We start from the raw sequence: 27361 nt of genomic DNA, 5'->3' as shown, positions 1-27361 counted from the left end.
CACGTTTTGATCTAAGGCTTCCGATTGTTGTATTTATAACAGCTCAACATCAGTGATGTTCACAACGGTCGCCGTGATAACTCCATTGAATGGCGCATCCCTTCGGACATAACGTTATGGGTTCTTGGAAAAGGGATGAGCTCATTGGGCCAGCCAAATCACACCATAGTTGGTGTGTAAGACTTTGACGAACAATAGCATAACGTTATCACCTGCCTTACATGCCATCCCACACCCTGGGGCATCCCCCTTCGACTTCGTTGTGATTCTCACGAGTGCTCGACCTCCACCCTTTCCTTCTCAGAAACGCTTGACAGTTTTTCGGCATCATTCCTCGTCCCCATTGCCTTTGACATTTCCTTCGCAATCTTGACCGGGTTGCCACCCGATGTGAAGAAGTCGTCGATGTCTTCCAATCTGAAATTACTCGTCTCAGGATAGAAGAAGTAGATGATTGGCACAAACAAGAAATTGGTAACAACAAAGATAAGGTAGGCCTTCCACTGAAGACGATTGATGATGACCGGGGTAATCATGACGACAAAGAAGTTCCATAGCCAGTTGGAACTAATGCCTACGGCAGTACCTCGAGTTCGTGCGTGTAGAGGTAGGATCTCTGGAACAACGACCCATGGAACGCAGTTCATTCCCATGCCGAATATTAGGTTGTACCTGAATGTTTCATTAGTCAATGTCATGCAGCACTGTGTGTACGTAGAAGGTGAACTCACAGGAAGAAGAATGCCACAGACGCTGAAGCACAAGCTTGACCGCTGGTAAAGCCAACCCGTGACAACAGGATCGAGATCATGAGCATGCAGACGCCGAGTCACGCACTTCCCCACATCATCGTCTTGCGACGACCCATTCGGTCCAAGGCCAGCGCCGGCAGGATGGATCCGAACATGAACATCATCTGCACACAGCCACCAATGATTTGGGCCATGTGAGGCGTCATACCTACGTTTTGCACTAGTACGGATGGGATATAGTAGACGACAAGGTTGATGCCTCCCAGCTGGTTCATGAACTGGGCTCCCCATGCTAGCAACACGCGGTGGCCGGTTCTCAGACGATCATTCTTGAAGATGCTGATCCAGGAAGACGACTTGTTCTCAGCGGCTTCTAGCTCGATGGCGTGGTGAATGGCATGGACCTCGGCTCGGATGTACTCATCGGTCGGTTCTTTGTCGAACACGTCACAGAGAACCTGGACGGCTTCTTGCTCGCGGCCGTGTTTGAATAGCCACCGGGGAGATTCAGGGAGGGCAAAGACCAGAACCACCACAATGAGCGCGAAAATGATTTGAAACGCGAGGGGCAGTCTCCAAGCGATTGGCCCGCCGACAAATGACATACCAAAGTCGAACCTGTGGACGTTAGCATTACACAGAAATTCACCGGAGGTATCCGTGCAGTCAGGAACAAACCAGTATGCGAACACGATGCCCACGCCGACGAACAAGGTTTCGGCAGAGACAAGTCGACCTCTGTATTTTCGATCACAGAGCTCGGATTGATACCTGTAAGAGTCTTGATGAGGCACTATTCCGCGATTTGGCGTTATGGGTAACTTACATGGGGACAGTCGATGTCTTCATTCCCGTGCCGAAGCCGGTGACCAAGCGCCCAATAACCAGATGAGGCACGGTAAAAGCCGTCGCTTGAAGAGTGGCGCCGACGATGACGAGGCTCATAGCGGTCCAAATGGTCTTGCGGCGGCCCAGCTTCTCGCCGAAGATGAAGTTGACTAAGGAGGGTTCAGTGTAATTCACGATGGCTGCTCAAAGGTTTCAGGTCCATTGAGAATGGAGACTTACGGACACAACCTGTCAGACACCCCAAGTTGTAACACGACACGATAATGCCGGTTTCTGAGTCTGAAGGGTGGCCAAACTGATTTAACCAATCCTCCATTTGAAGAATGCCACCAAATACGCCTTGGTCATAGCCAAACAGGACGAACGCAATTAGACAGCATATTGTAACGCCGACCTGGAGGCTTTTGCCTCGGCCTAGTGTGAAGAACATGGCGTTGTGTCTCTTATAGGGTATGAAAGTATTCGTTGATGATCCAGGAAGTCTTGAGTTGTGATAGATGTCTCCAGCACCAAGATCCTAGATGATGAGGCCCTCCCTCGCAATGTCGTCCGGTATCGGGGCAGTTTGGCAAGGAGGATATGAAGACCCAACTGGAGTGGTGCACCTAGGGCAGTCGACGATCTTCCTGGGCTACTGTTGAAGCTAACAGCTTCGTATGTTTTGGCGGAGGCAGATCTGTGGGGATAACGCGGGGAAGGACCCAGATTAAATCTGAACTCAAACTTCACGTGGCTGGCCACCGTCGAGATTCCCGACTTCCCTCGTCGAACTAATGAGAGGACTGACAGCGGTTGTTCCTGCTTCCATTTCGCTCTCTGCGGGTCACTTCTTCCTTCTTATAAGTTCATATCGGCAACGCGGCCGCTGGCGGGAAGACGGACGAGCGGGGAGATCAAGTTCACGGACCGGAAGAAACAGTGTAGCGCTAAGCACTTCCTCTGCCCCAGTGATCTACACGGCATTCTCTCGTGTGCAACTGACGTGGGGCACACAGGAGTTGGAGCGCTTAAATCTCCTTGTTTTGGTCTTACAATCTGGGGATGCTGCAGCAAAATAACCGTGCGTCGATGGGGTTGGCATGCAGTCATCGTATGCCGCTCAAGTGTGATGACGTCCCGGCATTGGAGGAGCCACACGGAAAAGTAGGTACTGAGACCGTTGGCCCACAACGGTACAACCATGATTGGGTTCGCTTGGTGTTTGCTAAACATCGTTGGCTAGCCTTTGCCATGTTTGACGTTGGTGCTGAGATTCAGACAAGATGGGATTACGCGCGCCAATCATGATTACATTTCTGTAACGCGACATCTGCGGGATCTAGGTCTTGGGGCTTCGGACTACTTTAGGATCTTCATGACGGATACGTAGAGACTGGTATTTAATACCCATAGTTCAGGAGAAACAATTGTTAGATATTGTGAGCGTAACCATACGAATAATGGAATTGTTGGAACAGAAGCTACTCCAGGTGAGGAGAGCCATCCATTATTGCCCTTAAGTACGCAGGCCATCTGGTTGAAGTACATGTAAAGTAGTACCACGAGCATCAACACAACCCTCTTGACTAGAAGATGCCTCTGCAGCTCTAAACTTCTGAAGCTGAAAGGCTTTCAGAATTTGAGCTCACTTTGTGTCTTCAGATCTCGGTTGTAAAAGTGGCGGATGACGAGTACAGTCACTGCCGCAGCTGCTCCGAATCCAGCTGTAATGTAGTTGCCAGTCACGATGAAAGGTTGAAGGTTGGCAGGGAAAGTGAAGATGGGCACCCACGCCGTGAAAATGTAGGCGAACGCGTTCATCTGATAGTGAGATTTGACGTTAGCTCTGATTTGAATGCAAGTAATAGATACAAGTCGAAAACAGTAAGACAAACCATTGCAGACACATATGCCCGCTTTTCGGGGTCGTGCCGGTTAGTCTCGTTCACCCATGTCCATGTGATGCCGGCGCATGTGCTTGCGAGAGCGGTGAGGTCTTTTGAACGGAGAAAGTAAGCAAATTGTGGTAAGTTGTGAGGCGAACTAGATGGAGAGGCTTACAATACAATGCCCATCGAGTTGCAATGTTCGCTGGATGCACGGGTGTAGCTGCCAGTGCAATGGGAAAGATGATCGCCATGACGCTAGAGAACAACATGCCGGGCCATCGAGCTGCTCCAGGCAGGCTGTCCGAGACCCACGAGTTGACAAGAGTGGCGAAGATGGAAATAATATTGATCTATTAGGAGCGTCAGCTACGATGTGGTTGAGTAATAGTTCAGGTGCCTGAAACTCACTCCAAGTGGGATGATGTTGATCTCTGCTACCGAAAAGCGTGGCGGCTTTCCGGCCACGTTGTAGCTCTTGACCCAGAAAATCACTAGATTAAGTATCGACAGTAAGTGGCTGCTCTCTGGCGGGTAAAATTATCCTTGTGTCAACTTACTCGATCCTCCGGACTGGCCTAGTTGAGCAAGGAACGTAAAGAATAGCGGGACTTCATGTGTCAGCTCTCACTAAACGTTGTCGCTGGCGGCATGGATCTCTTACAGAGGTAGACGTGCCACGTCATGTGCCATCGCTTAACATCCTTCCATTTGAACAATCCAGTGTAAGGTTTGATTTCGGTAGGCATTCTAGCGCGGGCGAGCTCGACTTCCTTCTCGGTGAAGATCCTGAGAGAAGGAATCATCATATTAGTCGCTGCAACGGCGTTTCCCTTCTACGGGAATGATTTGGATCATGCATACCAGTTCGCTTTAGCTCGAGAAGGAAGTTGAGGCATGGCAAATGCCGTCCATATCGCACAAGGTAGGGATATGCAACCACAAACGCTGACCTTTCTATCAGCATGATTTCCCTATTGACCAGGCTGTACATGTAGGTAAGGGTTTCTCTTTCACTTACATGTACATCCATCGCCAGCCTGGGAGACCACTCTTTCCGTCTAGGCCAGCATAGACAGCGGCCATCAGGAAGCCAGAGAAAAGTGGCCCGACAGAAGTGAATACTTGGATCAGCGTGTTGCGCCGCGCCAGTTCGTGCGGCTTGTAGTAGCTAGAACACACATACATGACGGCCGGAAAGTGCCCTGCTTCAAACAGACCAACGCTGAAGCGGGGTTAGTAAGTTCTTGATAGATGTGAATGGTAACGGCCTGGCAATGATGCAACTTACAAGAAGCGAAACACGTAAAGTTGATTGACATCTTTGACCCCGGCAGTCGCGAATGTGAAGACCGTCCAGGCAAACTCGAGGAATGCGATGTAAAGAGGAGCATTGACCTGAGATGTTATCAACATGTGTATACTCTTTTTCGAAGGTGGAGTTGTTAAAACTCACCCGGGTGAGAAGTAGGTTCGACGGTATCTGTCCGAAGACGTATGCTGCACTCCAAATAGCGTTGGCGTAGTTGAGTTCTTTCCCGAACAATGAAAGATCTTCTTTCATGCCACTGTCTAGAGCGATATTTAGAAACGCCCAGGAAGAAGACTAGGTTTAACACTAACTGAAAGCATTCGTGATGTTGACTTGGTCGAGATAGCGACACATAACGCCAAGAGCCGATGCTGATATGAGTGTCAAATCGAGCTTGGTCAGAAACCGTGCTTCATCTTTGGGAACATCAAGTGCTAGAGTGAAACATTGAAGTCAGCAAATTGATTCCCTATCACTTCTTTCTGACTTTGTAATTCAGGCGACTTACTCGACCAGAAGAATGATCTCCACGTCCTCTTGGAGTCCACGTAGACTGATCTCTCGGTATCTGCATGATAAGGGACTTTGACTCCATCATGAGCTTCATTTTCGCTTTCGCCGATGACGAAGGCATCTTTGGGGTTCTTTTCGTCAGGAAGCGACATCGTATGCAGACGAGAGATGCAACGTGAGACTAAATGTGCCGCAAGGCATGTACCTGCACTCTCTACTTTTTCGCATCGGAAATCTGTGAGCTTATCTACAGGTCCAGTATCTGTGACGCCTTGTTCAAATCTCGTGGCTCGGAAGCTGGGTTGATTGTCGTCTTCGGCGGGTCCCATGGCGACATCGACAGTCAGGTCAGAGTGCGTCTACTAGTCATGATATGTAACGCCACAGAACCTCCGTCTACCTCCCAGTTGTCGGAAGACCAATGAGTAGCCAAGTCTTCGGTGCACCATTTCGATAACGCAAACGCCTCTTTAGGAGCTACCGATGTCGGAAACATGGGTTGGATTATTTCTTTTGGTAGGGTACCTACAATCAGCGTGCAGATGTGACTCCGTAAACGCCAATGATATCGGCGAAAGGCAGGCATACAATGGCGTGCTTGATATTTCGGCAAAACTCCGCGTCTATTAATCGCGAAACCCGTGAATAGGTATTGGACGGGGCTTGAAAGGGCATTTCCTCCGATGTTACTCGAACGGAATAGGATTTTCTTGGCTCGAATCGTTCAAAATTTGCACCATATCTCATACGTGCAAAGGCTTGTATTTGTTGCTCGTATTTGGCGAGGCAGTTGGAAATGGCGTCAATGCCCTTATTACATGCAACAAACGGCACGAGCCAATATTGACATTCGATCATGCGTGCTCTCAGTAATACGGAAGCTTGCTACCTGAGGTTATTTGAAATACAATTTGGTGTTTTCCAAAGTCCAAGTTCGATCACTACGACTATTCCTCTTGATCAAAGCGATCAACTGTATGGAGATAATCTGTTGGTCTTTTGAACTACAAATAAATCCATGAAGACTTGGCCGTACCTCGATACAAAACTCTAAGTAATTCCTGCGCTGAATTTCATTCTCATATTATTTCATTCCAATGCTGGGTTACTGTGCTGAGTCAATCGACGTTGAAACAATGACCACCGCTCCACACCGGTCCCTCCAGACTTCATCTGATCTATTCACGACTCAGCATGCCATTAGCGAATGAGACTAGACTCTTACCGGATCATTTGATACGATACCGAAAACGAGCTCGCGGCGCTGTACGCAATGCTTGATGTTGGAGAGCTTAAGCTTTATGATTTCAACGCGGGGTTGACAAGGTGAACTTTACCCCCTCCCGATAGACTGATAATTGCAGTAGCTCCATGAGTGTCTGAGCATAGTCGCAGAAGCTCCGCGCGGATGGAAAGCTCCCAAGCGAGGTTCGTTGGGGTTGCGTGCTTTTCATCTTGTTTGACCCGTCCAGTACATTAGACCCTTCCACTTGTGCAGCTATTCACGACTTGTCTACATCCGCATTTGAACCATCATGAACCAAATCAGCCTATCATCGGTCTGGCAAACCTTAGGAGCAGGCTGTCTACTTGCTACTCTCTACTTTGTTTACTCCTTGTACAACGCCCGCAACTTTTTCAGGTCACTTCAGAGTCAAGGCCTGCCAATGCCCCCTCACGATCCAATCTGGGGCCATCTCAAGCTTATCGGAAAGATCCTGAAAGATTTACCACCTGACATCATGCCATCGGCAGCACTGGCCCATGAAATTCGCTTGCGATATCCACATCTCGATCAGGCCTTCTATTTGGACCAGTGGCCCTTTTTTAAGCCCATGCTGGTCGTTCTGTCACCAGATGGAGCTCGTCAGGTGGCACAAGGTCAATCTCTTCCAAAAGAGCCAGGCCAGCGAGAGTTCTTAAAACCGCTCACAGGTGGATACGATCTGGACACTATGGAAGGAGACGAATGGAAGTTCTGGCACAACATCTTCAGTCCTGGCTTTCGAGTCGCGAATATCGCCCAACTGGTGCCCAGTTTGGTCGAGATGGCTGAGGTCTTCTGTGATCGTCTACGCCAATGTGTAAACAAGAACCAGGTGGTTTCTCTGAGTCCAATGGCTCTCGACCTTACCATGGACTTTTCAAGCAAGGCTATCATGGGCTATGATATGCACTGTCAGACAGGCTACAACGACTTTGCCGCCGCGATGGCTTCGCAGCTCAGCTGGCTGCATTATCGCGGCACTTCACTACTGAGGGACATTAACTTCATCAGGCCCTTGGTACAATGCTACAATACTTGGCGGATGGATTCGTACATCAAGAAAGTACTCAAGGAGAACTCAGAAGCGGCCGAGAGCAGAAAAACACACTCCATCTCAATACTGGATGCCGCCAATGCACCACAAGACCAAGGCCACCTGAGAATACTTCCCGATGTTATTCGATCACAGATTAAGTTTATGATGCTTGCAGGTTACGACACAACCGGGTCATCGATCGTTTTCATGACCAACCTCCTGTCGCAGCACCCAGAAGTACTGGCACGCGTTCGAGTTGAGCACGACGATGTCTTCGGCTCCGACTTGAGGACAACAGCGGGCCTCATAGCCTCTCAACCGAAGCTGCTGAACCAGCTCCCGTACACGACTGCCGTCATCAAAGAGTCTTTGCGCATTTACCCTCCCGGAGCAACTCAGAGACTGGGCAATCGAGATTTCAATGTCTTCATTGAGGCCTCTTCTGACACTTCAGAGGCTGACACGAGCGAGAAATCTGTAGCAGCTCTGAGACCCCTTCCAACGGAAAGATGCAATGTCTATATCAGCCACTACGCAATCCATCATAACCCACGGTACTGGTTTCGCTCAAGCGAGTTCCTCCCGGACCGTTGGTTGGTGAAGGGTAAAGATGACCCTCTGCAACCTCCTGCCAATGGTTGGCGTCCCTTCGAGAGAGGACCAAGGAGTTGTATAGGGCAAGAGATGGCTTTGACAGAGATCAAGATGGTGTGTGCTCTGACTGCGAGAGAATTTGATTTCAAACCTGCATATGAAGAGACCGGGCAAACAGAGAAGTATCATGGGGATCCTGTGTATTTAGTGAGTCGCGGGGGAGCAGCCAATCCGAGTTGCTCCTTCCCTTGCCGGGTGAGCTATGCGAAGAGAACATGAAGTCAGGTCTTATAACGCGAGATGGCTCAATTGAACATTCTGGTTCGTCTCCTTCAATCAGGCGGACGGTGACGTCTTAAACATTGCAAAATCGGTTTAGAAATCAGATCCCACTATGTAAATTGCAGAATTTGACTCGAAGGATAAAGCTCTTTGACATGGCGGTCGAAATCCAGGCTCTTAGTGTGCCAGGATGGGAAGAGCTTCTCATCAGTAGATTATTTTCCCTACTCCAGGCTCAAAGTAGCTAATCTACGTACATCACTTTCTGTCAATTTGGTATGCCGTAGCCTTGTTGCTCTTCTCCCAAGGGTTTTGCAGCCGCGTCTTCCTGACATCACCTCGCTGCCAAGAAACGAAGTCATGGTACCCAAAATGCTTGGGGTAGTCCAAAGGCTTGAGCCTGTCGGATGGCCCAAGGAATCTCCCGACGACGGTGTTGTTAATCGCCTTTCCGGCAGCTCCCTTGGCTGTATCTGCCTTTTCCTTGAACCATTGTCCCCAAGTCTGCTTCTCTTCAGGCTGCTTAGCTTTGATCTCGGCCCTCTTTAACTCCTCACGCTTTTGGCGCAAAACCAGCTTGTGATTGATGTCGATGAAGAGACGTTCCCACATTCCGATCCGCTCCTCGTGTAAAGTTCGCGCGCCCTCTTTTGCGTTGTCCCGGGTCCAGATCCAGTGATTCTCAGCTTGTTCCAGAAGGCAGAGGTCGGCTTCGAACGGCACCTGATGGACAACAAGTGTGTGTCCCTTGTGGGATTCGAGGTCCATAGTATGGCCGCCGTGGACGGATGATACGGTGCCCGTGAGCGTTTCGTATGACGATGCAATGGGAGTCTTGGGGTATGGATCGACGATCTTAAGCGGCTCTGTACTCTTCTCGAGTCTGAACCCATTTTTCATCAATGCTGCGCATTCCCATACGCCAGCGTCATCGAGACCTTTGCCGTCGTAAAGATATCGAATGCGTACAGAGGGATGAATGAGCTGGTTAGGGTTCACGAGCCTATTTTTCCCATCGTCGGTCTTGTATAAGCCCGGAGTACGCGTGCCCAAGACAGTGTTATCACCCTTCAACTTTTGCCATGGGTACCAAATGGCGTTGTATGCCTCGTCAGGGATCGAAGTGGCCTTTCCGGGATTGGAAATCTTTCCCATTGCCCATGGTCGAGGTTCGACGCCAGGGGCGAGGGTGTAGAAAAGCCGCTTCATCTCAGGCGTGCTGAACTCAACACCGACAGATGTAAGCTGGTCCGCCATCCCTATATCATGCTGTTAGCTGACATCCGTGGTGGCGTATTTCAGTCATTCGGAGCCGGGAGACCTTACAGGCAAGTGCAATAGTGGCGATTTGTTGGTCCTCGAAGCCTCCTCCGACGTTACTGTGGCTGCCGGGAAACCAGACTTGTCGAAGCTGCGTGTGTGTATTATTGTCCTTGCCCCACAATGTCGGTTTGAACGCGGTGCGCCATTCGTCCAGTGCGAGGGCATGGAAGGCATAGTCCACTTTGGGATTAACGTCGAGGCTTGCAAATCGAAGCTGATTGTGTCAGTTGTGTTTTCCAAGAATGGGATTGATTCAATATCTTTGGCTCTTGAACTCACCTCCTCAGCGCTGCGCCCTATGCGGATCTTCTCCCAGGGCATTTTTGGCCAACCTAGACTCCCAACAGTATCCCATACAGCTGAGTTAAGGGCAATCAGACTGGATTTCTCTTTCTTTGTGGGGTTTAGGATTTGAAGACTGACCAACTGCTTTAACATTGACGTCCGTAGGGACCGGGAAAAGGCCCAATTGGCCATCTCGGAATTGAGTCTCCCACTTGGTAAGAACCATGCCGTGCTGCGAAAATAATGGTCAGTAAATTGATTCCCAGACCAAAGTGACAGCTTTCTTCTTACCTTTTCAAGTCTGTCTCTGTATTTTTCAGCCATCTTGCGGAGATCCATTGGTCCATAACCCTTCCTGTTTTCACGATAAGTGGTCATTTTCTCGAAGAACTTTCTTTTATCCTCGTTCAACTCCTCTTCTAGAGCAGCACTCTCACGTTCCTCAACCTTGTCGTCCTCAGAAGCCTTTTGTTTCTTACGGCGCATGAAATTGGTAAGTGTAAAGCCTACCAAGTGCTCATCTTTGTCAAAGCTCCCTGGGTACTTCCAGTTGGGGAAGGTCTGGTAGTCGTGGAAGATTGCCCCAAATTGTGATAGACCGACGCGGTTCAGAAGCCCAAGATTGCAGATCAATCCAGAGACCGATCGCGCGGTAAAGGCTCCGCGGGAGAATCCGACAATGAAAATCTCATCTCCTGGGTTATAGTTATCGCATACGAATCGGTAAACATCCGCGATGTCCTGAGCGACGGCATTGAAAGGTTAGCGAGACCCGTTACATGATAGAGATTTCAAAATGAGACTGACCTGAACGATGCCTTTCCCAAAAACTCCACCAAGAGTTTGGGCAACTTTAGATTCCTCGGTTCCGGCTCCCCGGTGGTAGTAGACGACCTGCGGCATGCCCGTGCAGCATTTCCGGGCAATGGCAGACGACAGGCGGGCCACGTTAGTAGGAATTCCTCCCCTCTTGTTACTATGAAGTATCAGAATCAGTGACAGAATAGTGTTGAACTACTTGGGAGACCGACGAGTTGTTCCATGTTCCGTCGCAGCAGACGATGATTCGCTTGGCATTGGTGGTTTTTTCTGTCCTGTGGGCGCAGTCTGCAAAGTTGGACTGTGATTGTGATTGTGATTCGGGCAGCTGGATCTGAGAGATGAACGGCTGACCGTCACTAGTAGCTGATGCCATGGTTACGGGCGAAGTTTCTCTCAAGAGAAGTGAGGGAAATGATACGGACAGGCCAAGATGTTCAGTGAATGTTCCCCTGCCACTGGTTTATAACTCTTTTGCCATCTCCCCAAATCGGATTTGCACAGCTTTTTGATTTGAAACAAGCTTCGGAAGCGTTCATGCCGGCGTCTAGGCTGTATGGGAGATTTTACTGCACAAGCCAGCAATGATCTACCATGAATCTTCATCTGTCTCAGACAAATGGGGTTAGGACCATACGGAATGGCATGGTTCACCATCTGTTGACCTTCGGCCTCCCTTAGAAATTCTCATACGATGCGAATTGTTCCGGGATTATCTGAGATTTCACCGTCTCGACTATTTTCAAGGTAAGATTCATATTGAGGTAGCTGAGAGAATCCAGTACCGCACGAATAAAATTCGTGAAATACGGCTACCTTGAAGGCTAGACTACCTCACACAAGTATTCGATAACAAAAAAGGCCAACTGTGTTAGGCTGGAGGCATACAGGCAGTCTTTCACATGCTAAAAGCCCCATTCATACTATCAAACAATATGCGGGGATCTGGAATTTACACATTTTCGAAGTTAGCTCGAAGCGCGTCTAAATCATAGCAGCGAGCCTTGCCGTAAGCATCCGGATATGAGCACCGGCCTTTCGGCAATGGTACTTTAGTAACCAGCACTTGACACACTGATGATCCGCTCCACATTGGATAGGTCCTTTGAAATTTGTGTCTGCTCTGGGAAATCGGAAACAACGTTGTTGAGGAACACCCCTCACCCTAGCCTGAAGTAGCTTGCTTTTGGAAATGACGTTAATATGAGACACTCGGAAATGATGTTCAGTGTGCCGAAAACGTGTTGAGATTAAAACGATCGAGATTGAGGGAGACAAACATTCCAAGGATCCATCAGGTCAAACCCCAATTCTCCTTACAGATGTGCCACAAAGCTAAGCCGAAGAATCCTCGAGACGGCCGAGCCGCGGACAGCACCATTACGACGTTTACTACCGTGTCGGGACGAAGCGGAGCGGCCCGCGCTCCGGGGCCGAGACTGCTGTGAGTGGTTGGCGGCAACCAGCGGAGCGGATGTGGCCATTCTCCGTACCTTGACTATCAAAATGATGGCCCGGATAGTGTGTACATGTCTGCAGAACTGCATACTAGTGTTGATTCACGCCAATAATCATCCACGAAGACAGGAATGAAGCAGATTCTACGATAATACCTAGTTGTCATATGTCCAATACTCCACAAACCGCTTCAAGCCACTCGGGAGAACATGGCTGTATGCCTACATGTACCTTGGGTTGGTACCTGTGCCATGGTGTTGTCATTATATCTTGGGAAACATTTCACAATGAAACAAGATGCTCAAGCATCGCAGCCATAAGATTTTGACAGTTATGTATATTCGATAGGCTTAATATGTGCAGAAGTGAATTTTCATAACCCATAAGCAGGCCCTTGGACCTTTTCATAATCACATCCCCTTCAATCCCACCAAAGTCCTCTAATCCAGCATTTAGGAGGTACCGGAGCAGCCAACGAAGTTGTTGCCGCTGGCGCCAGTGTGGGTGATCTGGCCAGCCTGGCCGCAAGAAGCGTTGATGACGACACGGTCGGCACCGGGGGAGCCTGGATGGAGAGTCAGTAAACTGAGTATCTGAAGGAGTGCAGGACCACTCGAGCGACGCTTGCACCACTCAAACATGTCGCACATGACGATTGGGGGGTAACTCACCTCCGGTGTAGACGCCGCTGGTCTTGATAGGGAACTCGTACCACGGGCCGGTGACGTCAAAGTCGAAGCCCTCGTAGTTGTTGTAGCGGTGGGGGTAGGTGGAGCTGCCGGCGACGGTGCCGGCCTTGACGTGGGTGCAGGCGGCGCTGGAGGCGGCGTTGACCTGGGCGGTGGAGTAGGTGGTGCTGCCGCAGGTGGTGGAGCGCTTCTGGATCTCGGCGGGAGCGGCGGAGACGGCCAGGGCAAAGAGGGAGACGAGGACAACGGAGAACTGCATCTTGGCGGTTGTGGTTGGTGTTGTTGGGAAGGGGATGGTTGTGGGCTGGGAGACGAAGACTGAATGACTGGGCCTGAGGAGCTTCTCTTAAGTCTGAATGATCGTGGGAGCCCTCATCGTCTTTATACACGAAAGTTGTCTGTAAATAGAAGGCCAACTTGACTTTCCAATTATTGTGAGGACCCCGACTCCAGTGTGATGCTACAGTACGGCAAGCAACAGCCAAGCGAGAGCACAAAGTCCCCAAGTCTCCCAGGGTAGCGGTGTCAGCGCGTCCGCGACTCCGCCGTGTCCACTTGTCGATCCCCGGTCCTTAATGCGGAAGGTGTTTTTAGGGATCTTATCGCGCATGGCCAGGAACGCCGCCGTGGTTGGTTGGAAAATAAAAGAGGCCATAACACATGGGAAACCTGTCCGGTCCGCCTTGGTTCAACTCGAGCCTTGAATGGTTCCCACTCAGCTTCGTTAGTGTAACCGTAGTGTTGTTGCTGCTAAGACTTGCGCGCTTGCTGACACCTCGAGGACTAACAAACCAAGTTGTGCCCAGTGCTTTCATGGCACCCTTTGAGTGGTGTTGCGGACATGGATGTCGTGCGCTAGTCAGGCGCATCTACCGACGGCATTGCGACCCCAATCCCGGGCCAAGCACCAACTGTGTAATGTCATCAAGAAGACAAAAAGCGTTCCTAAGCCGTGTGAGGAAGTCTTTCCCGTGTCTCCCGTCCCACACGGCGTTGGAAATCCCCGCATTTGAGTCTTGAGTTGCGTCCCTCTCAGTCCCTGATTCCCTGCGGTTTCCCTCCTTTGCCTATTATTCACCCCCTGGCGGCCAGCTCCGATCCACCATTCTCTTAACCAGCTGTCAAAATAGGCTTAACCTCGAAGTGGATTTTGAAACGTTCGGGCTGTCCCTATCATTCTGCCACGGGGGTTTGTCTGCGCTCTGGTGGGCTGCAACCTGTCTGGGGGAGAGGCAAAAGCAAAGCAGCCTTTCAGCTTAAGCGCCTGCTGCGAAGCTTACAGGTTGCCTCGTTAGCTACCTTCTCCATGGGGTTACAGCTCAGCCGTGGCGCGTTCGTCCCATCGCCGGGAGATCAGCGTAAGTAATCATTCAGTGGGTGGAGAAGTCATCAATCTTCTTCCTCACGATTTCAGTGTGGTTTCCAGTGATTGTACTTGCCGTTTGTTCCCATCAAATACAGCAGTTCCATGTGAGAGCTTGTAGTCTACTTTAGATACAGTGTTTAGAGTACAAGCCAGTAGATAATCCGGCCGCGAGCCAATTTGATTGCACCACATCAACATAGTCGAAAGTTTCCTAGCTGTCGAAGCTCCACCTTCATTTCTTGCAACCAGTTTCCTTGCTTAACCTTAATCAAGCTTCAGTGGGGGAGATGCGCCCCTTGAAAACAGGGATCAAGTGCCGCTCACCCGATGCCGGACAATGTGATTCGAGGCATATCTCTCTACCTGATTGTATGTGGTCTTTAGCTGTTGTCGGAGACGCCCGGACCTGCTTGCACCTTCTCCTTGGGTTCTTGGCTTTCCATGTTGTCAGGCTCGCATGTGATGCAGTGTGGCCACGGGTTGTTGTGCCCGCATCGGCGTTGGTGCTCGATCAGGCAAGACATCTCAATGTCGGATGCTTCGCTTAAGAATTGGTTGCCAGCGAGTTGCGATATCGCGAGTTTCTTTGTCGGCGTCGGCCGGTGTATACTATCTTTTAACATGTTATCGCGAAGGCATGGGCTCGACATGGACCAAGGACTAAAGATGGAAGCGACAGCAACAAGATAATAAGATTGATGAAAACCATGGATACCTGATAAGCCAAAGTCCGAAGACATTTGCCGCAAGTAGAAAAACAAGGAGTCAGTTCCATGGAAATGCCGTACCATATTCACATGACATTGGCTTGAACAAAATACCGATCAATCGTTTGACAATGAGGAGCAAAACTGCTAGCTTTTTCATCCTGCGTTTCGTGACAATGAAGATGCTGCGACTGCATAACTGCACTAAGCCGATTGAAATGCCTTGCTCCAGTCCTGTGCTGAAAGCCATTCGTCGACTTTGACCGTTTCAATCCTGTTTTCTCGACCTCCGGGCAATGTCAGGAGCTCTTTCCATTCTTCGACTTTCTCTCCAAAGAGGCCATATTCTGCGAGCCAAACCCAGCTCTCAGGGGCCTCACGACCTAGCGGCGATTCGGCCGCCATCTCATCGACAGTTCTTTGCACAAAAACAAAGTCCCGACCCGTTTCCCTACGTAGAAACTTGACGCACTCTCCAAGTGACTTCATCTCGTCGTAAGCCGCCAAGATTGTACCCGCTGGCGCATCAAGAACCAAAGCCCTGACAAAGTTTCCGGTGCTGGACGAAGCATCGATGAACGGTATAAGATTGTCGTCACTCACGGGCCCCTCGAACTCGGATTTTCCTGTTAATGGATTGAATTTTGGTCCGAAATATGAATCGGGTAAGATGTTGGAGTTGTAGAATCCAACTAAAATCTGTGAAGTCTTGACCCAGAGTGTAGGATGTTCTTGTCGAATGTATTGGAGAACGTTGGCTTTGCCGTCAAAGTGGTGAACGTTCTTCAGCTTTCCTTGACTGAGTTGGGAGACAGGTGGAAGACTGCTGAAGATGAAGCGCTCCAGGGTCGGTATTCCGGCTGCCGCTGTTGCGATATTTCTGCCCCAAGTCTCTTCTAGATCCTGAGTAGCAATCGCGATGTCAATTTCTTCGCTTTGGACTCTGTGTTTCACCTCTTCGGTCTTGATCGCACTCCAGAAGTCCGTCACTGCAAAAATCGCCGTTGTGTCTTCGAAAGCTGACTTGAGCTCCGAAACGGAGCCGAGGGAGGCAGAGACCATTTCCGCTCCAAGCCTTGATAATTTGGCCGCGGACTCAGAGGATGGGTTTCGAGTTACACCTCGTACGTGCCAATGGCTGGACAAAGTTGTGTCGTTCAGGAATGTTTGAACTACCGATCCGCCTTGGTTTCCAGTAGCGCCCAGGACGACCAAGATCTTCTTCTCGTGTGAACTCATGTTGGATTTGGCGGTAGCTTTTTTTAAGTATGCAAGAAGAAGAGCGTGATACAAGTATGCAATAGGAAGCACATGAGGGAAGATACCAATTCGTTCATCTTTATAAAATTATTAAAGATTTGAGGCTATGTCGTTTCTAAACGGAACATTTCAGTCATGAATGATGGATAACGTTGATAACGTTACCACTGGATAAGGGGAATCGAGCAAATTTTGTCAGCTTGATTTGTTATGGTCTTGCCGTGGCATCTTTCGCCGACCAGAATCCTAAGGTAAAGAGATGAAGATAAAGATGGATGAACAGAAAGACCGATTTTGGGCTAATTATCACGGAAATGTGGATCCTCGAGGAGGAATTGCGAGCCGACTCCGCTCCGCGGCAGCGCCGGCAAGATGCTCCACCACAATTGTCCGGCTCCGGGGAGTTGAGAGGAAGGAAGGCGATTACCTCATCTTTCACCCTTCGCTCCTTCTTATGCAGTAGAGGTAACGTACATTGAGGAGGGTCATTAATCCGTCCCGAGCCTATGTGAGACCGGGAAGGTGGTCTGTGCAGCAGCTCAAGACGGGACGTACTCACGTACCTTTGTACTTAGTTTTGGTGTCAATTGGCCGTTCATTTAGCGCACGCAGCAGCAGGAGCTTTGGACGCGAATTCCAGGGCGTCCGAGCTCCGCAAAACGCGTTTTCTTGGGATTCAATCAACCCCAATTTGTGCCCACCTGTTTGGTTTGTCGCCATTTTTTGCGTATTCAGCTTTAAGTTTCCCCAGCTTCACTATCACTAACCACATCGTGGCGCATCAATCGCAACGCCTTACTCATCGACGAGAAGCTCAGCAACACCCCGATCGACGTCGCATTCTCTTACAGACCCTCCTCTCCGACCGTGGACCGGATCTAAATGACACTGGGGGCCCTTCGCGATGCGCGTCATTAAGCCTACGTGGCTGAGCCACTCCGGCGAGCAGAAGGACTTCGAGGTGTACAGCTGTCACGTATCCTCCGATGGGAAACGACTCGCGACCGCTGGAGGCGATGGCCATGTCAGAGTGTGGTCAACCGAGGCCATCTATGGCGATGCGAATGGTGACGCAGAAGGCAAGCCGAGACAGCTCTGCCACATGAGCCATCACCTCGGCACCATCCATTCTGTTCGCTTCTCTCCAAATGGTCGATATCTCGCATCAGGTGCCGATGACAAGCTTATTTGCGTCTACCATCTTGACAAGAACCCTCCGGTCGCTTCCTTTGGTAATGCGCTCCTGCCGAAACCCAATGCGCTATGCCCTCGACGTGACGGATGCTAATGCAATGTTACAGGACTTGGCGCCGAACCCCCACCGGTCGAGAACTGGAAGACGTACAAGCGACTCGTCGGACACGAGAACGATGTTCAGGACCTTGCCTGGTCCTACGATTCCTCCATACTGGTGTCGGTTGGCTTGGACTCTAAGATTGTGGTCTGGTCGGGCCATAGCTTCGAGAAGCTCAAGACCATAACCGTCCACTCAAGTCACGTAAAAGGCATCACGTTCGACCCTGCAAATAAGTTCTTCGCGACCGCCAGCGACGATCGAACAATCAAAATCTTTCGTTTCACGCCACCTGCACCGAATGCGACGCAACATGATATGGTTAACAACTTTGTGCTGGAGCAAACAATCAGCGGGCCCTTTAAGAGTTCACCGTTGACTACATACTTTCGGCGATGCTCCTGGTCTCCTGATGGGAACCACATTGCCGCTCCAAACGCCGTCAATGGTCCTGTCAGCTCAGTCGCGATAATTGAACGAACACGATGGGACAGTGAGATCAACCTAATCGGCCACGAAGGGCCGACTGAGGTCTGCATGTTCTCGCCACGCCTGTTTCATACGGAGAACCCGGCGGAGCAGCCAGACAACAATGCCTTGGTCACTGTTATAGCCTCAGCAGGCCAAGACAAGACCCTGAGTATCTGGAACACGAACACCTCACGACCTGTCGTCATTCTTCAGGATGTAGCCAGCAAATCCATCTCTGACTTGGCCTGGTCACCCGACGGAACTACCATTTTCGCCGCCAGCTTAGACGGCACACTCCTCGGAATCTCGTTGGATCACGGGGAGCTTGGCTGGGTTGCGGACGCTGGCGAAAATGACAAGGCTCTTCAGAAGTACGGCGCGTCAAGGAAAGGCATGGGTATTGCAGAGGACATAGAAGGTCTGAACCTGGAGAATCAAAGTAAAGCTGGCGAGTCTCGAGCTGCAGAGTCAAGGATGGGCGCCTTGATGGGTGACCCGGGTTCCTCCAAAGCAGCAACGCCTGCGACCAACGGCACCAAACCGGTTGGCAATGGGACAGCCACGGGCACATCAACGCCGAGGCCCACGAATGGCAATGTCGAGCCAGAGAAAGAGAGAGAGAAGCCTGCAGAAGAGAATGGCGATAAGTCGGGGGAGAGAGTCAAGGAGCTCAAGTCCCGGGTGACGGTTGGCAAGGACGGTAGGAAACGTGTTGCGCCTCTCCTTGTATCCTCATCCGGCACCGGCCAATCGTCTCTCCCTCAAACCCAGCTAGTCGGCTCAACCTCGACGTCGAAGGCTGCACAGAACGATACACCTCAGACCATTCTAGACCTCGAAAGACCATTCGAGGGTCTTCCCAAAGGCGGCGTTGCTGCCATGCTGCTCGGAAATAAGCGCAAGACCCCAGTCATCGAGGGCGAGGACGAAGAGGATCCCGCATCAAAGCGGCAGGCAACGGGGCCAACGCCTGTGGTACTGAACGGCGTCGATGGCGTCGAGCCAGCTTCGGTCGTGCCGGCTGCTTACGGCGTTGTACCCACACCCGAGTATCTCAGGCCTGCGGTGTTGAACCCATCGATTGCCTTTGCGCAAATTCGACTGGCTGTACCCAAAGTCAGATCTCAGATTGTGAGGCCGCTCGAACGGGGGGTCTTGCTCCCGGAAAGCAGCACAGATGACGCCTCCAAGGTGCCCGAAAACATCATTCTTGAGGCCCGAAACCCTGCTCAAATCAGGGACCCCTCATTCATTTCTGCCACCAAGCGTGGGACGCTTCTTTGGCAGGACTACCTGCCGAGAGCAGTCATTCTTGTCACTGGCAACAAGAACTTCTGGGCAGTGGCATGCGAAGATGGCAGTATCTACACCTGGACACCCGCTGGACGACGATTGATGAACCCAATCATCATGGAATCCCAACCAGTCATCCTCGAATGTCGCAATAATTATTTGCTTTGCATCAACGCTGTCGGCTTGTGCCACGTCTGGGACCTACAAAGGCAAGCAGCTCTGCATCCCCCAGTATCACTAGGCCCCGTCCTCGAACTCGCGACAACATCGCTCAACCTCAATACAACAACACCAGGTCCCGGCATCACATCAGCTCAACTGAACTCGGCGGGCCACATTGTGGTGACGCTGACCAACGGAGACGGCTACTGCTACACCCGGGACATGTTCACATGGCAGCGGGTAAGCGAAGCCTGGTGGGCTGTTGGCTCCCAGTACTGGAACAGCAACGACTCATCCATTGGCGCTCTGCAGTCGACTGCCGTTGGACCCGTCACGCCCGCGAAGCCCAAGGATGACAGTACGGCCAACGTTTCCGCCGGCATCATTCCCTACCTCGAAAGGCACACGACGAATGAGTTCCTTCTGAAGGGTCGCGCCTACACCTTGCAGCGCATTGTCAAAATGTTGCTGACAAAAGACGGCTTTGAGGGCTTTGAATCAACGGTGAGTATTGCTCACCTTGAAAACCGCATTGCCGCGGCTCTACACCTGGATGCAAGGGACGAGTTCCGCCTCTACTTGTTCATGTATGCGAAGCGTCTTGGTGCCGAGGGTCATCGAGGCAAGGTTGAAGAGCTCCTTAACAGCTTGCTTGGCGGTATCTTGAGAGACACGGACGAGAAGCCGAGCGAGGGAGGCCGAGGTTGGTTTAGCCAGGAGGACGAGATATGTGGCTGGGACCGTAAGGAGCTCCTGAAGGGCGTTGTCATGATTCTCGGTAAGTTGATTCGATGGTTCACTCTTCATGAGGTAGCCAGGCTAATAATCGCTCAGGTAAATTCAGGGAACTCCAACGACTGACCATCCAGTATGCTCGTGTCCTCGACCTCAATCTCGAGAGTGACGGTGCAATGGAGATTGAGGCATAAGGGATAGGCTGAAGGATGAAAAGTCTGGTCTAATAACGAAGATGCAGCGTTTGTATAGTATACCTACCAAGTAACCTTACTGGTAGTTGGCATGATGAGAAGCAAAAGGGCCGGCAAAGCGTGTTCGTCGGCAGGTTTCGGGAGTCGGCGTACCTATTGGGTGTTTATGAATGGGGTGGGCACGGCGAGTCAGGCATCATCTCTTTACGCTGGCCTTACTTTGGGGTGGGACGGGCGTGGTCAAGATACAGTTTCAGTTGAGCTCAAGCTCGTGAATATCATTCCATATTACTTTCTCACGTGCTCGCAAAGCTTCGCCTGATTCGTACCGGCCAAGTTCCTCTGTCTAGGGTATTGTTCGTGGTCTATCTGAGAGAACATTCTCAGGCCTCGTAAGTCAGAATGTACCTACCACAGCTCTTCCACTTTCTCACTTGCTTATACACGAACACTAGAAGGTCACCTGCTCCGTCAAATCTCGAACTCTCTTCATTGCCGTACGCAACTCATCCACATCCTCGGCACCGACTGCCACATCAGCCAGGCCACAGCCCGTGTCCGTATCATCGTACCAGCTGATCACGCACATCCTCCCTGTCTCGAATTCACTCCGGAAGGACTCGATGAAGGCGTCGCGGGAGTCTTTGTAGCTGATGGAGAAGGAGGATGCGCTCCAAAGGCCGCAGGTGGTGAAGTGAGTTCGTAGGAGGGGTAGGCACATTGACCCTGATGTTCTGACGTTGAGGTCGACGATGTGGAAGTCGGAGAAGTCGGAGGCACCATTCACTGAATGAGAGATGGTGGTGGAAGCTCCGTTCGCCACACCATTAGTCTTAGAGTACGGTGCCGTTGACGATGTTGTTTCCAGGACATCAGCTCCCGCTGGTCCGACGTACCCATATCCTCTCAGCCAGGTCGCAACCCTTTTGACCAACAGCCCAAACTTCTTCTCCAGCTGTTCTTGACGGCGGTAGTTAATGGTGCTCCCGATCCACGCGCTATCGCCATCTGTCATCTGCTCCGATGCAGCCAGGAAAATCGGCTCATTACCATCGTCTGTGACGAAGAACGTCAAGCCATAGTTTTCTACAGGATCCTCAACCACATCAGAGACGATCAGAGCTGCGGGCTGGAGATGAGCGTTTGACTCCGTCACTGCAGAAAGCAGCTTGCGAAGGACGCCGTTCCTAAAGTCCTGTACCAGCTTTTGACGCTTATTCTCGGTGTTGATGATATACGTCCCCGCACCGCCCAAGGTCTGCTGGTTCTTGAGGACAAACGGCAGGGGTTGAGACTCGAGATCCGCGTAGATCTTGTCGCTTTGCTCCTTCAACCATCTGCCCCGGCTTCCTGTGCAGGATTCCGGGATGATGAAATCTGCTGCATCTACGCTGCTGCAGGAAGAACAGCATGCCCACGCATCACCAGCCAAGCCATCGACCTTGAGAATGTTTGTTTTCGGGGTAGGAAGGCCTGATAGTGCTAGCGCAGCCTTGGAGTTGAGAAACCAGTGTGTCTCAGGGGGGAAGATGAGGTTACTATATGATTCGAGCACGTCGAGAACAAATTTACAGGCAATCAGATCGATGCCGGCTTCTTCAACGGGGATTTCGGAGGGCCCGGGGCAGAAGGTAAGATCTGGACGTTGGGTCTTGGATAGCACAGAGAGCGTCGTTTCCGTCTCGCGTATATCGTGCAAATTTCGTTTCTTCGAGTTCATGGTGTGGAAGAGGACGACGGCTGTGTTGCCGCTGATGAAGGCGTCTCGTTGCGGGATCAGCGAGAGGTACTTCACAGCCAGTGCGCGCTGCTGCTGTCTTCCGTCATCATCAGCTGGCAGTCTGCTGCTGGATGGATCTCGTGGAACTGCGTTGAAGGGGCTGTCTTGGTAGAGGTATTTTGCATTGCGTGGCACGTTGGGGGTGAGTTCTGAGCTGGAGTTGACGAGACAGAAGACTTGGGCGATACGTTTGTCTGCATTTCGAGGGCTTGCGCGGCGGTAGAGGTCTGTGAGGGTCGTGTCTAAGGTGATTTTTGGCAGTTCTATCATTGTTGTTATGTTTGCCTCTCCTCAAAAGTATGACTTCAATTGTGCGTAGGGCTGTGTATTGTTATAAAGCCTTTGTTTTTCTGACTTGATCTTGGCTCGCAGAAATATTGTCCTTGAAGAGCAAGAACCCACGGCTGGAGGGGGATGTAAATATACCATTGCGACATGCGATTTAAGAAGATCGGAAACTTGCGGCTGTGGTACGTTTGACGTGTTTGACACATCCGGGAGATATTGGTCACTCAACGCAAATCTTCCGGGCTCGTGAGAGGTTGTGCGCCGAGGCTGTGGCGCCATCTCCCGCCTCTCGGAAGGGAGAGAAGTAGATAGGATATCACAAACAGAGGGATTATGCATGGATATTAATGTCGTCATCTCCATCCACGTTTGCAGGGCGTCAGTTGGGGGTTCACTTTGACCGGAGCGCCCAGTGATCGACTCGATAGGCGGGTCTCATGTGAGACCTTTGACGTCGCTGTCCGGTAAACAAGACAGCTGTGATTTCTCGGCAGCAGGCAGTCTTACGGCTTGACTAGACAGTTTCTGGCCTCGAAAACTCCAGGATGAATGACCTATTTGAGGTAAAAAGTGTGTTGTCGTGAGATGCCGCCTCGACCTTTGCGGCCTACCCGGGCGGTTCTTGGTAACCTTAATCGCTTACGACTACTGATGAGGATTACATCTCGCATTATTTACCCTAGCAACGCAGATTGTTGGAGATGCTAGATTCTGAACCACGACATCCAGTTTACGTCGCGGCATGTTGCATGCAGGTCTCCGTTCTGGCATGAAATCCTGTACCGAAGTTTTTCTTCTAGTATGTCATTGAAGAAGCAAGGGCAGACTTCGGCATTGTTCAGGCTAACGAAGCAAAGACTTCAGGAGTTCTCTGGAACCAAACAAATGGGAACGATATTTTCAATACCTCAATGGACATTGATCCACGTGATAGCGGCATTGTTCGTGGCGGAGATGGCAAAGTCCTTCTCCCGAGTGATCATATCTCCGGCTATTACTATTCCAGTGCTTTATCACGCTGTCTTTCGGAGATAGATGTTAAACATGATACGTAAGAAGCTGGTTCCTTTTCAGACTATTCCAATCTTCTTCAACACATCTCTCTTCCCATTCAGCTAGACCAGCTATTACACATATTTGTCAACTACGCGAAACCTGGGCTCTCCTCCAACAAACTTTCCACAGCGCATTGTCTTTCTAATCTGCTGCGTTATTCATTCATTATCATTCTACGATGTCTAACCTTGATTTCCCCCGCTTTCCACGCCTCCCACGCGAGATTAGAGATATGATTTGGAAGAACGCCGTTCGACCTCACGGCCGTCGAGGCGTCCACTACTTCTCAGTGGTAGAAATTCCCATCGTCTCCTTATCTACGAAGACCGAGATATTCGAACAAAACCACCTTGTTGAAAGAGTCAGGGAGGGTCAAAAGCAGGTACTAGCTGCGCCACTCTCAACCGAAGACATGACTACGCCTTCTTGGACTGCCGGAAATCGTTCATCGTACGCTATCGACGGAGGCCTTTGGACTGCCTGCAAAGAGTCCCGCGTAGCTATGCACCGTAGGTATAATCCCACCCGAGGAGCTCCTCAGAGGAGAATTCGTTTCCCGTCAAACGATTCTGCCATCTTCAAAATCAGCGACGGGAAGAGAAATCAGTGGTTATCTGTTTTCCCCGAATCAGACTTGTTTGTCTTGCAATCCATCCGTTCCTTCCCAGACTTCATGCCGTTGTGCCAAGAGTTGCCCTTTTTCTCAAAGGAGAATGGACTCGTAGGAGTCAGACATATCGCAATCGGATTCGATCCCACATGGACCGTAGAGGAACTCCTACGGTATGAAAGGATCACAGATTGGAATAACCACCACCAACTTACCAGACAACGCTTCAGACAACAACTGTCATTCATGGGGCTTTCGAAGAACCGTTTCAATGAGTATGACTCATTGGTGCAAGCCTCGAGGTGTCTGAGGGGACGTAGAGATTCAAAGTTGTGGCTCATTGATGGCCGCTTGCGCCGAAAGCAAACGGTCATGCAAAATCATGCAATGCGTGTCTTGGGAACCTGGTTGTATTCCGACCATGGCCAACAGGTTTTTGATGAGAACGGTAGCAAGTTCTATGCGATGCCAGACTACGCCTCCAGGGATTTCTATGGAGACGATAACGACAACAGCATGATTGCCGCCGAAGTTTCCCGCTTTGTTGCGGCGCTGGCTCTTGTGTCAAGACATCAAGACGCGGTGCGAAGGAACGTTCCTGAAGATGATGGATATTCGGAACGGCTTGGAATCTTGGTGAGAGAATGAGAATATAGTGGTATATTGTGTCCGAAATGTGTCTTGTCCAATATGAGACTTGGCTCCGTGAAAAGGGGAGTTCTTAGGCAACCACGTGTGCTTGTGAAGTCTACGTACAGCAAACCGTGAATTGAGTTGAGACTTGTCTAGCAGAGGAGGCTCAGTCGAGGCTCTGAGAGAATGGCAAAAGGTCTAAGATAGCAAGTAGTGTATTGTCTATTTGGTTGAGATGATACTCGAACCTCGGTACAAATGGTGAGATGTCATGATTAGAAGTTGAGCTAACGTCCTCACTGGTACCCACGACTGTTTGACACGCATCATCGATCCACATATCAACAGCTCACCTCACCGTACTAGGCTAGACCAAGAATGATCATAAAGTCTCCAGCATATTAATTGACAGGAGATAAGGTCGCTGTGGTTAGCATAGCAGTGGGAGACCAAGGCCTGCCGCAGCGGAAGCACTGCGATATGAGACGTGGCGGTTCTCAATTCATAGCAACTATGAATGATTGCGTGTGGAAAAGCATATGTACAGGGATCAGGAAACAGGTAACAGAGTTTGTAATTGGGGAACTCTAACGAACAATGGGCTCAGAGATTCTACCGTCTACACAAGATCGACTACGTCGTCTTTGATATGACCTACCGCATAATACCCAGATGTTCCAACTCACTTGAACGGCTAGAGATGATGAAGTTCTGGTGATAACCGCGCTCCTTTGTTTCCAAAGTCGCCCACCGCATGACTTGCGGTACCCGGTTATCCGAGTTTCCCGTTACTAGCCTGAACCCAAGTAATTTTCCGGAATCGTGAGTCGGGGACTTCTGTTCTAGTCTTATTCAATTTCTGCTCAACTAAATTCCAACATTTAGCCCGGAGCTGAAATACGATTGACTCATGTCGGCGGATTGTGATGTTCCATACCATAACACTGAAACTTCCTTTCGAGTGAAGGTCCAGACGTTGATGATTTTAATGTACCTACTTCATGTTAGGTAGAGGAGAAACATCCCGAACGTGGAAGAGCTAGCCAATTTCTCAGGATAGCTCCGTCTCGCAATCAACAGATCATTCACATTTAATCTCTCTTCCCCAATATGCGCCAACCATTTCGTGTGTAATACGAACAGCTAGCGAAGATTGCAGCGGTGTTTAATCATTTAAGCTTTGTAAACCCTGCGTGGTTCAAGCGCCTTAATTGTATTGGCGGACTGTTCGTTGGCCCGAGTCCCAGTTTACAAAGGTTCGGAGCCGAATAACTCGCTTTCGTAAAGCCCTGTTCTAACGTCCAACCTGTTAGAGCTTTGGACCTTTTGCTTGTCTTGTACTGAATCATGTGTACCTGAATACGCGGACTACTCCGTGATTTTTGTGTATACGGGATGGCCGCTAGAATTGAGGTCACCAAATCAAGCTGTTGATCATCGTTCGCGAAATTTACCCTGCCGACATCCGTTCACCGGCGGGATGCTTCGCTGTAGTGGGCTCCTACGGACAAGTGAGCAAATCAGGGACTCAGTTGGGTTGAACGTCGACCCGCCGGTACAAGTCATGTACAACATGTAAGGCATAGCGTGTTCTTGGATGCTATCGATGGAAATTACCATGGCCGGGCAGTCGCCTTGAAGTCATCGTGTGCAAGGACTTGAATCAACGATTTGGCGTGACATCTATGATTTTCGAGGCTGCAACTCTTTGTCATTGGAACTATTAAAGCTTCTCATAATACCGTCCAACAATCAAAAATCAGCCCTTCATCTCCCTAAAACTCCACGCCAAATTCTTTATAAAAACATACCCATAAGGCACCAAGACGGCAATAATGAAGTTCCAAGCCATCCTCTTCCTCGCAGCCAGCGCTTTCGCTGCACCTACACCGGAGGCAATTGCTGAGCCTGCGCCTGCAGATATTGGCGCTACAACCAAGGCCCAGCGTCTGCTGTGCTCCGGTCTCTGGACTGGAAATGACCTGAGCTTCGGAGACCTCAAGTGGGCCATGGAGAACCGTAGAGACGAGCTGCAGCTCAAGGCCGGATGGTGGAATGAGGTCAACACCGCCTGCAAATCGACAGATGGCAGGAACATTGCGCAGAATGGTATTTGGATCACTTACAACCACGCACGAAGCAGCCAGGCGAAGACGACTCTGAAGTTCAATGGTGCAGTCGTCTGTTCGCCGCAGAGCAGCTGGAGACTCAAGTGCGACAAGGCATGAGTGCGAATATCCACGAGGGAAGAGATGGTTGGCGCAGAGTGCCCTAAAAGCTCTCAGATAGTATACCTAGGGACGCCTACTCAACCACGAGGCAGCATTTGAACAATTACAGTCATAAATGAGGCATTTTTCCTCAAGATATCTGTCAGAGGCTGTGATTGTTCCTAGTAGACCCACCGTATTCATCATTCGTGCACGGGTTGTCTGTACCCTTGTCGAGAGCGATGAAGTTCACAACTT

At 50.4% G+C, this 27361-nt stretch overlaps 10 protein-coding genes across 10 annotated transcripts; 4 read left to right on the top strand and 6 right to left on the bottom strand.

Moving 5' to 3' along the window:
- Positions 1-269: 269 nt before the first annotated feature.
- Positions 270-2031, bottom strand: HER10_EVM0001814 (uncharacterized protein; the record flags this gene model as incomplete). The annotated part of the gene is made up of 5 exons (XM_035471549.1): positions 270-672; positions 834-1523; positions 1579-1750; positions 1821-1911; positions 1963-2031. The coding sequence occupies 5 exons, from the start codon at positions 2029-2031 to the stop codon at positions 270-272; spliced, it is 1425 nt and encodes a 474-aa protein (XP_035328908.1).
- A 1181-nt stretch (positions 2032-3212) lies between these two features.
- HER10_EVM0008452 (major facilitator superfamily transporter) lies at positions 3213-5443 on the bottom strand (the record flags this gene model as incomplete). The annotated part of the gene is made up of 12 exons (XM_035477973.1): positions 3213-3401; positions 3476-3576; positions 3642-3819; positions 3878-3960; positions 4027-4077; positions 4131-4255; positions 4331-4414; positions 4488-4691; positions 4758-4864; positions 4923-5038; positions 5090-5212; positions 5287-5443. 12 exons carry the CDS (start codon positions 5441-5443, stop codon positions 3213-3215), a joined length of 1518 nt encoding a protein of 505 aa, XP_035329739.1.
- A 1383-nt stretch (positions 5444-6826) lies between these two features.
- On the top strand, positions 6827-8467 carry HER10_EVM0009301 (AflN protein; the record flags this gene model as incomplete). Its single annotated transcript, XM_035478792.1, has 1 exon — positions 6827-8467. One exon carries the CDS (start codon positions 6827-6829, stop codon positions 8465-8467), a length of 1641 nt encoding a protein of 546 aa, XP_035329841.1.
- Positions 8468-8728: 261 nt separating this feature from the next.
- Positions 8729-11273, bottom strand: HER10_EVM0008608 (uncharacterized protein; the record flags this gene model as incomplete). The annotated part of the gene is made up of 7 exons (XM_035478123.1): positions 8729-9729; positions 9797-10007; positions 10073-10152; positions 10217-10310; positions 10370-10819; positions 10886-11054; positions 11110-11273. 7 exons carry the CDS (start codon positions 11271-11273, stop codon positions 8729-8731), a joined length of 2169 nt encoding a protein of 722 aa, XP_035329754.1.
- A 1534-nt stretch (positions 11274-12807) lies between these two features.
- On the bottom strand, positions 12808-13452 carry HER10_EVM0007484 (ribonuclease; the record flags this gene model as incomplete). The annotated part of the gene is made up of 2 exons (XM_035477039.1): positions 13027-13452; positions 12808-12920 (listed from the first exon to the last, which is right to left on the bottom strand). The coding sequence occupies exons 1-2, from the start codon at positions 13301-13303 to the stop codon at positions 12808-12810; spliced, it is 390 nt and encodes a 129-aa protein (XP_035329612.1). The 5' UTR covers positions 13304-13452.
- A 1869-nt stretch (positions 13453-15321) lies between these two features.
- On the bottom strand, positions 15322-16356 carry HER10_EVM0012734 (NmrA-like family protein; the record flags this gene model as incomplete). Its single annotated transcript, XM_035482121.1, has 1 exon — positions 15322-16356. One exon carries the CDS (start codon positions 16354-16356, stop codon positions 15322-15324), a length of 1035 nt encoding a protein of 344 aa, XP_035330243.1.
- A 757-nt stretch (positions 16357-17113) lies between these two features.
- On the top strand, positions 17114-20629 carry HER10_EVM0001252 (WD domain-containing protein). Its single transcript, XM_035471007.1, has 3 exons — positions 17114-17609; positions 17679-20375; positions 20432-20629. The coding sequence occupies exons 1-3, from the start codon at positions 17282-17284 to the stop codon at positions 20524-20526; spliced, it is 3120 nt and encodes a 1039-aa protein (XP_035328851.1). The 5' UTR covers positions 17114-17281; the 3' UTR covers positions 20527-20629.
- A 348-nt stretch (positions 20630-20977) lies between these two features.
- HER10_EVM0005299 (solid-state culture specific ATP-grasp domain-containing protein) lies at positions 20978-22576 on the bottom strand (the record flags this gene model as incomplete). Its single annotated transcript, XM_035474921.1, has 2 exons — positions 20978-21820; positions 21917-22576. 2 exons carry the CDS (start codon positions 22574-22576, stop codon positions 20978-20980), a joined length of 1503 nt encoding a protein of 500 aa, XP_035329328.1.
- A 1252-nt stretch (positions 22577-23828) lies between these two features.
- Positions 23829-24908, top strand: HER10_EVM0000387 (uncharacterized protein; the record flags this gene model as incomplete). Its single annotated transcript, XM_035470172.1, has 1 exon — positions 23829-24908. The coding sequence occupies one exon, from the start codon at positions 23829-23831 to the stop codon at positions 24906-24908; it is 1080 nt and encodes a 359-aa protein (XP_035328756.1).
- Positions 24909-26728: 1820 nt separating this feature from the next.
- HER10_EVM0002307 (uncharacterized protein) lies at positions 26729-27121 on the top strand (the record flags this gene model as incomplete). The annotated part of the gene is made up of 2 exons (XM_035472024.1): positions 26729-26895; positions 26986-27121. 2 exons carry the CDS (start codon positions 26729-26731, stop codon positions 27119-27121), a joined length of 303 nt encoding a protein of 100 aa, XP_035328968.1.
- Between the last annotated feature and the right edge of the window lie 240 nt (positions 27122-27361).

Source organism: Colletotrichum scovillei (genome assembly GCF_011075155.1).
Source record: "Colletotrichum scovillei strain TJNH1 chromosome Unknown Contig00009, whole genome shotgun sequence".
In the NCBI taxonomy this organism is placed as follows: domain Eukaryota; kingdom Fungi; phylum Ascomycota; class Sordariomycetes; order Glomerellales; family Glomerellaceae; genus Colletotrichum; species Colletotrichum scovillei.
The sequence above is the reverse complement of the archived record's forward strand: the minus strand, read 5'-3'. Positions and strand labels throughout refer to the sequence as shown.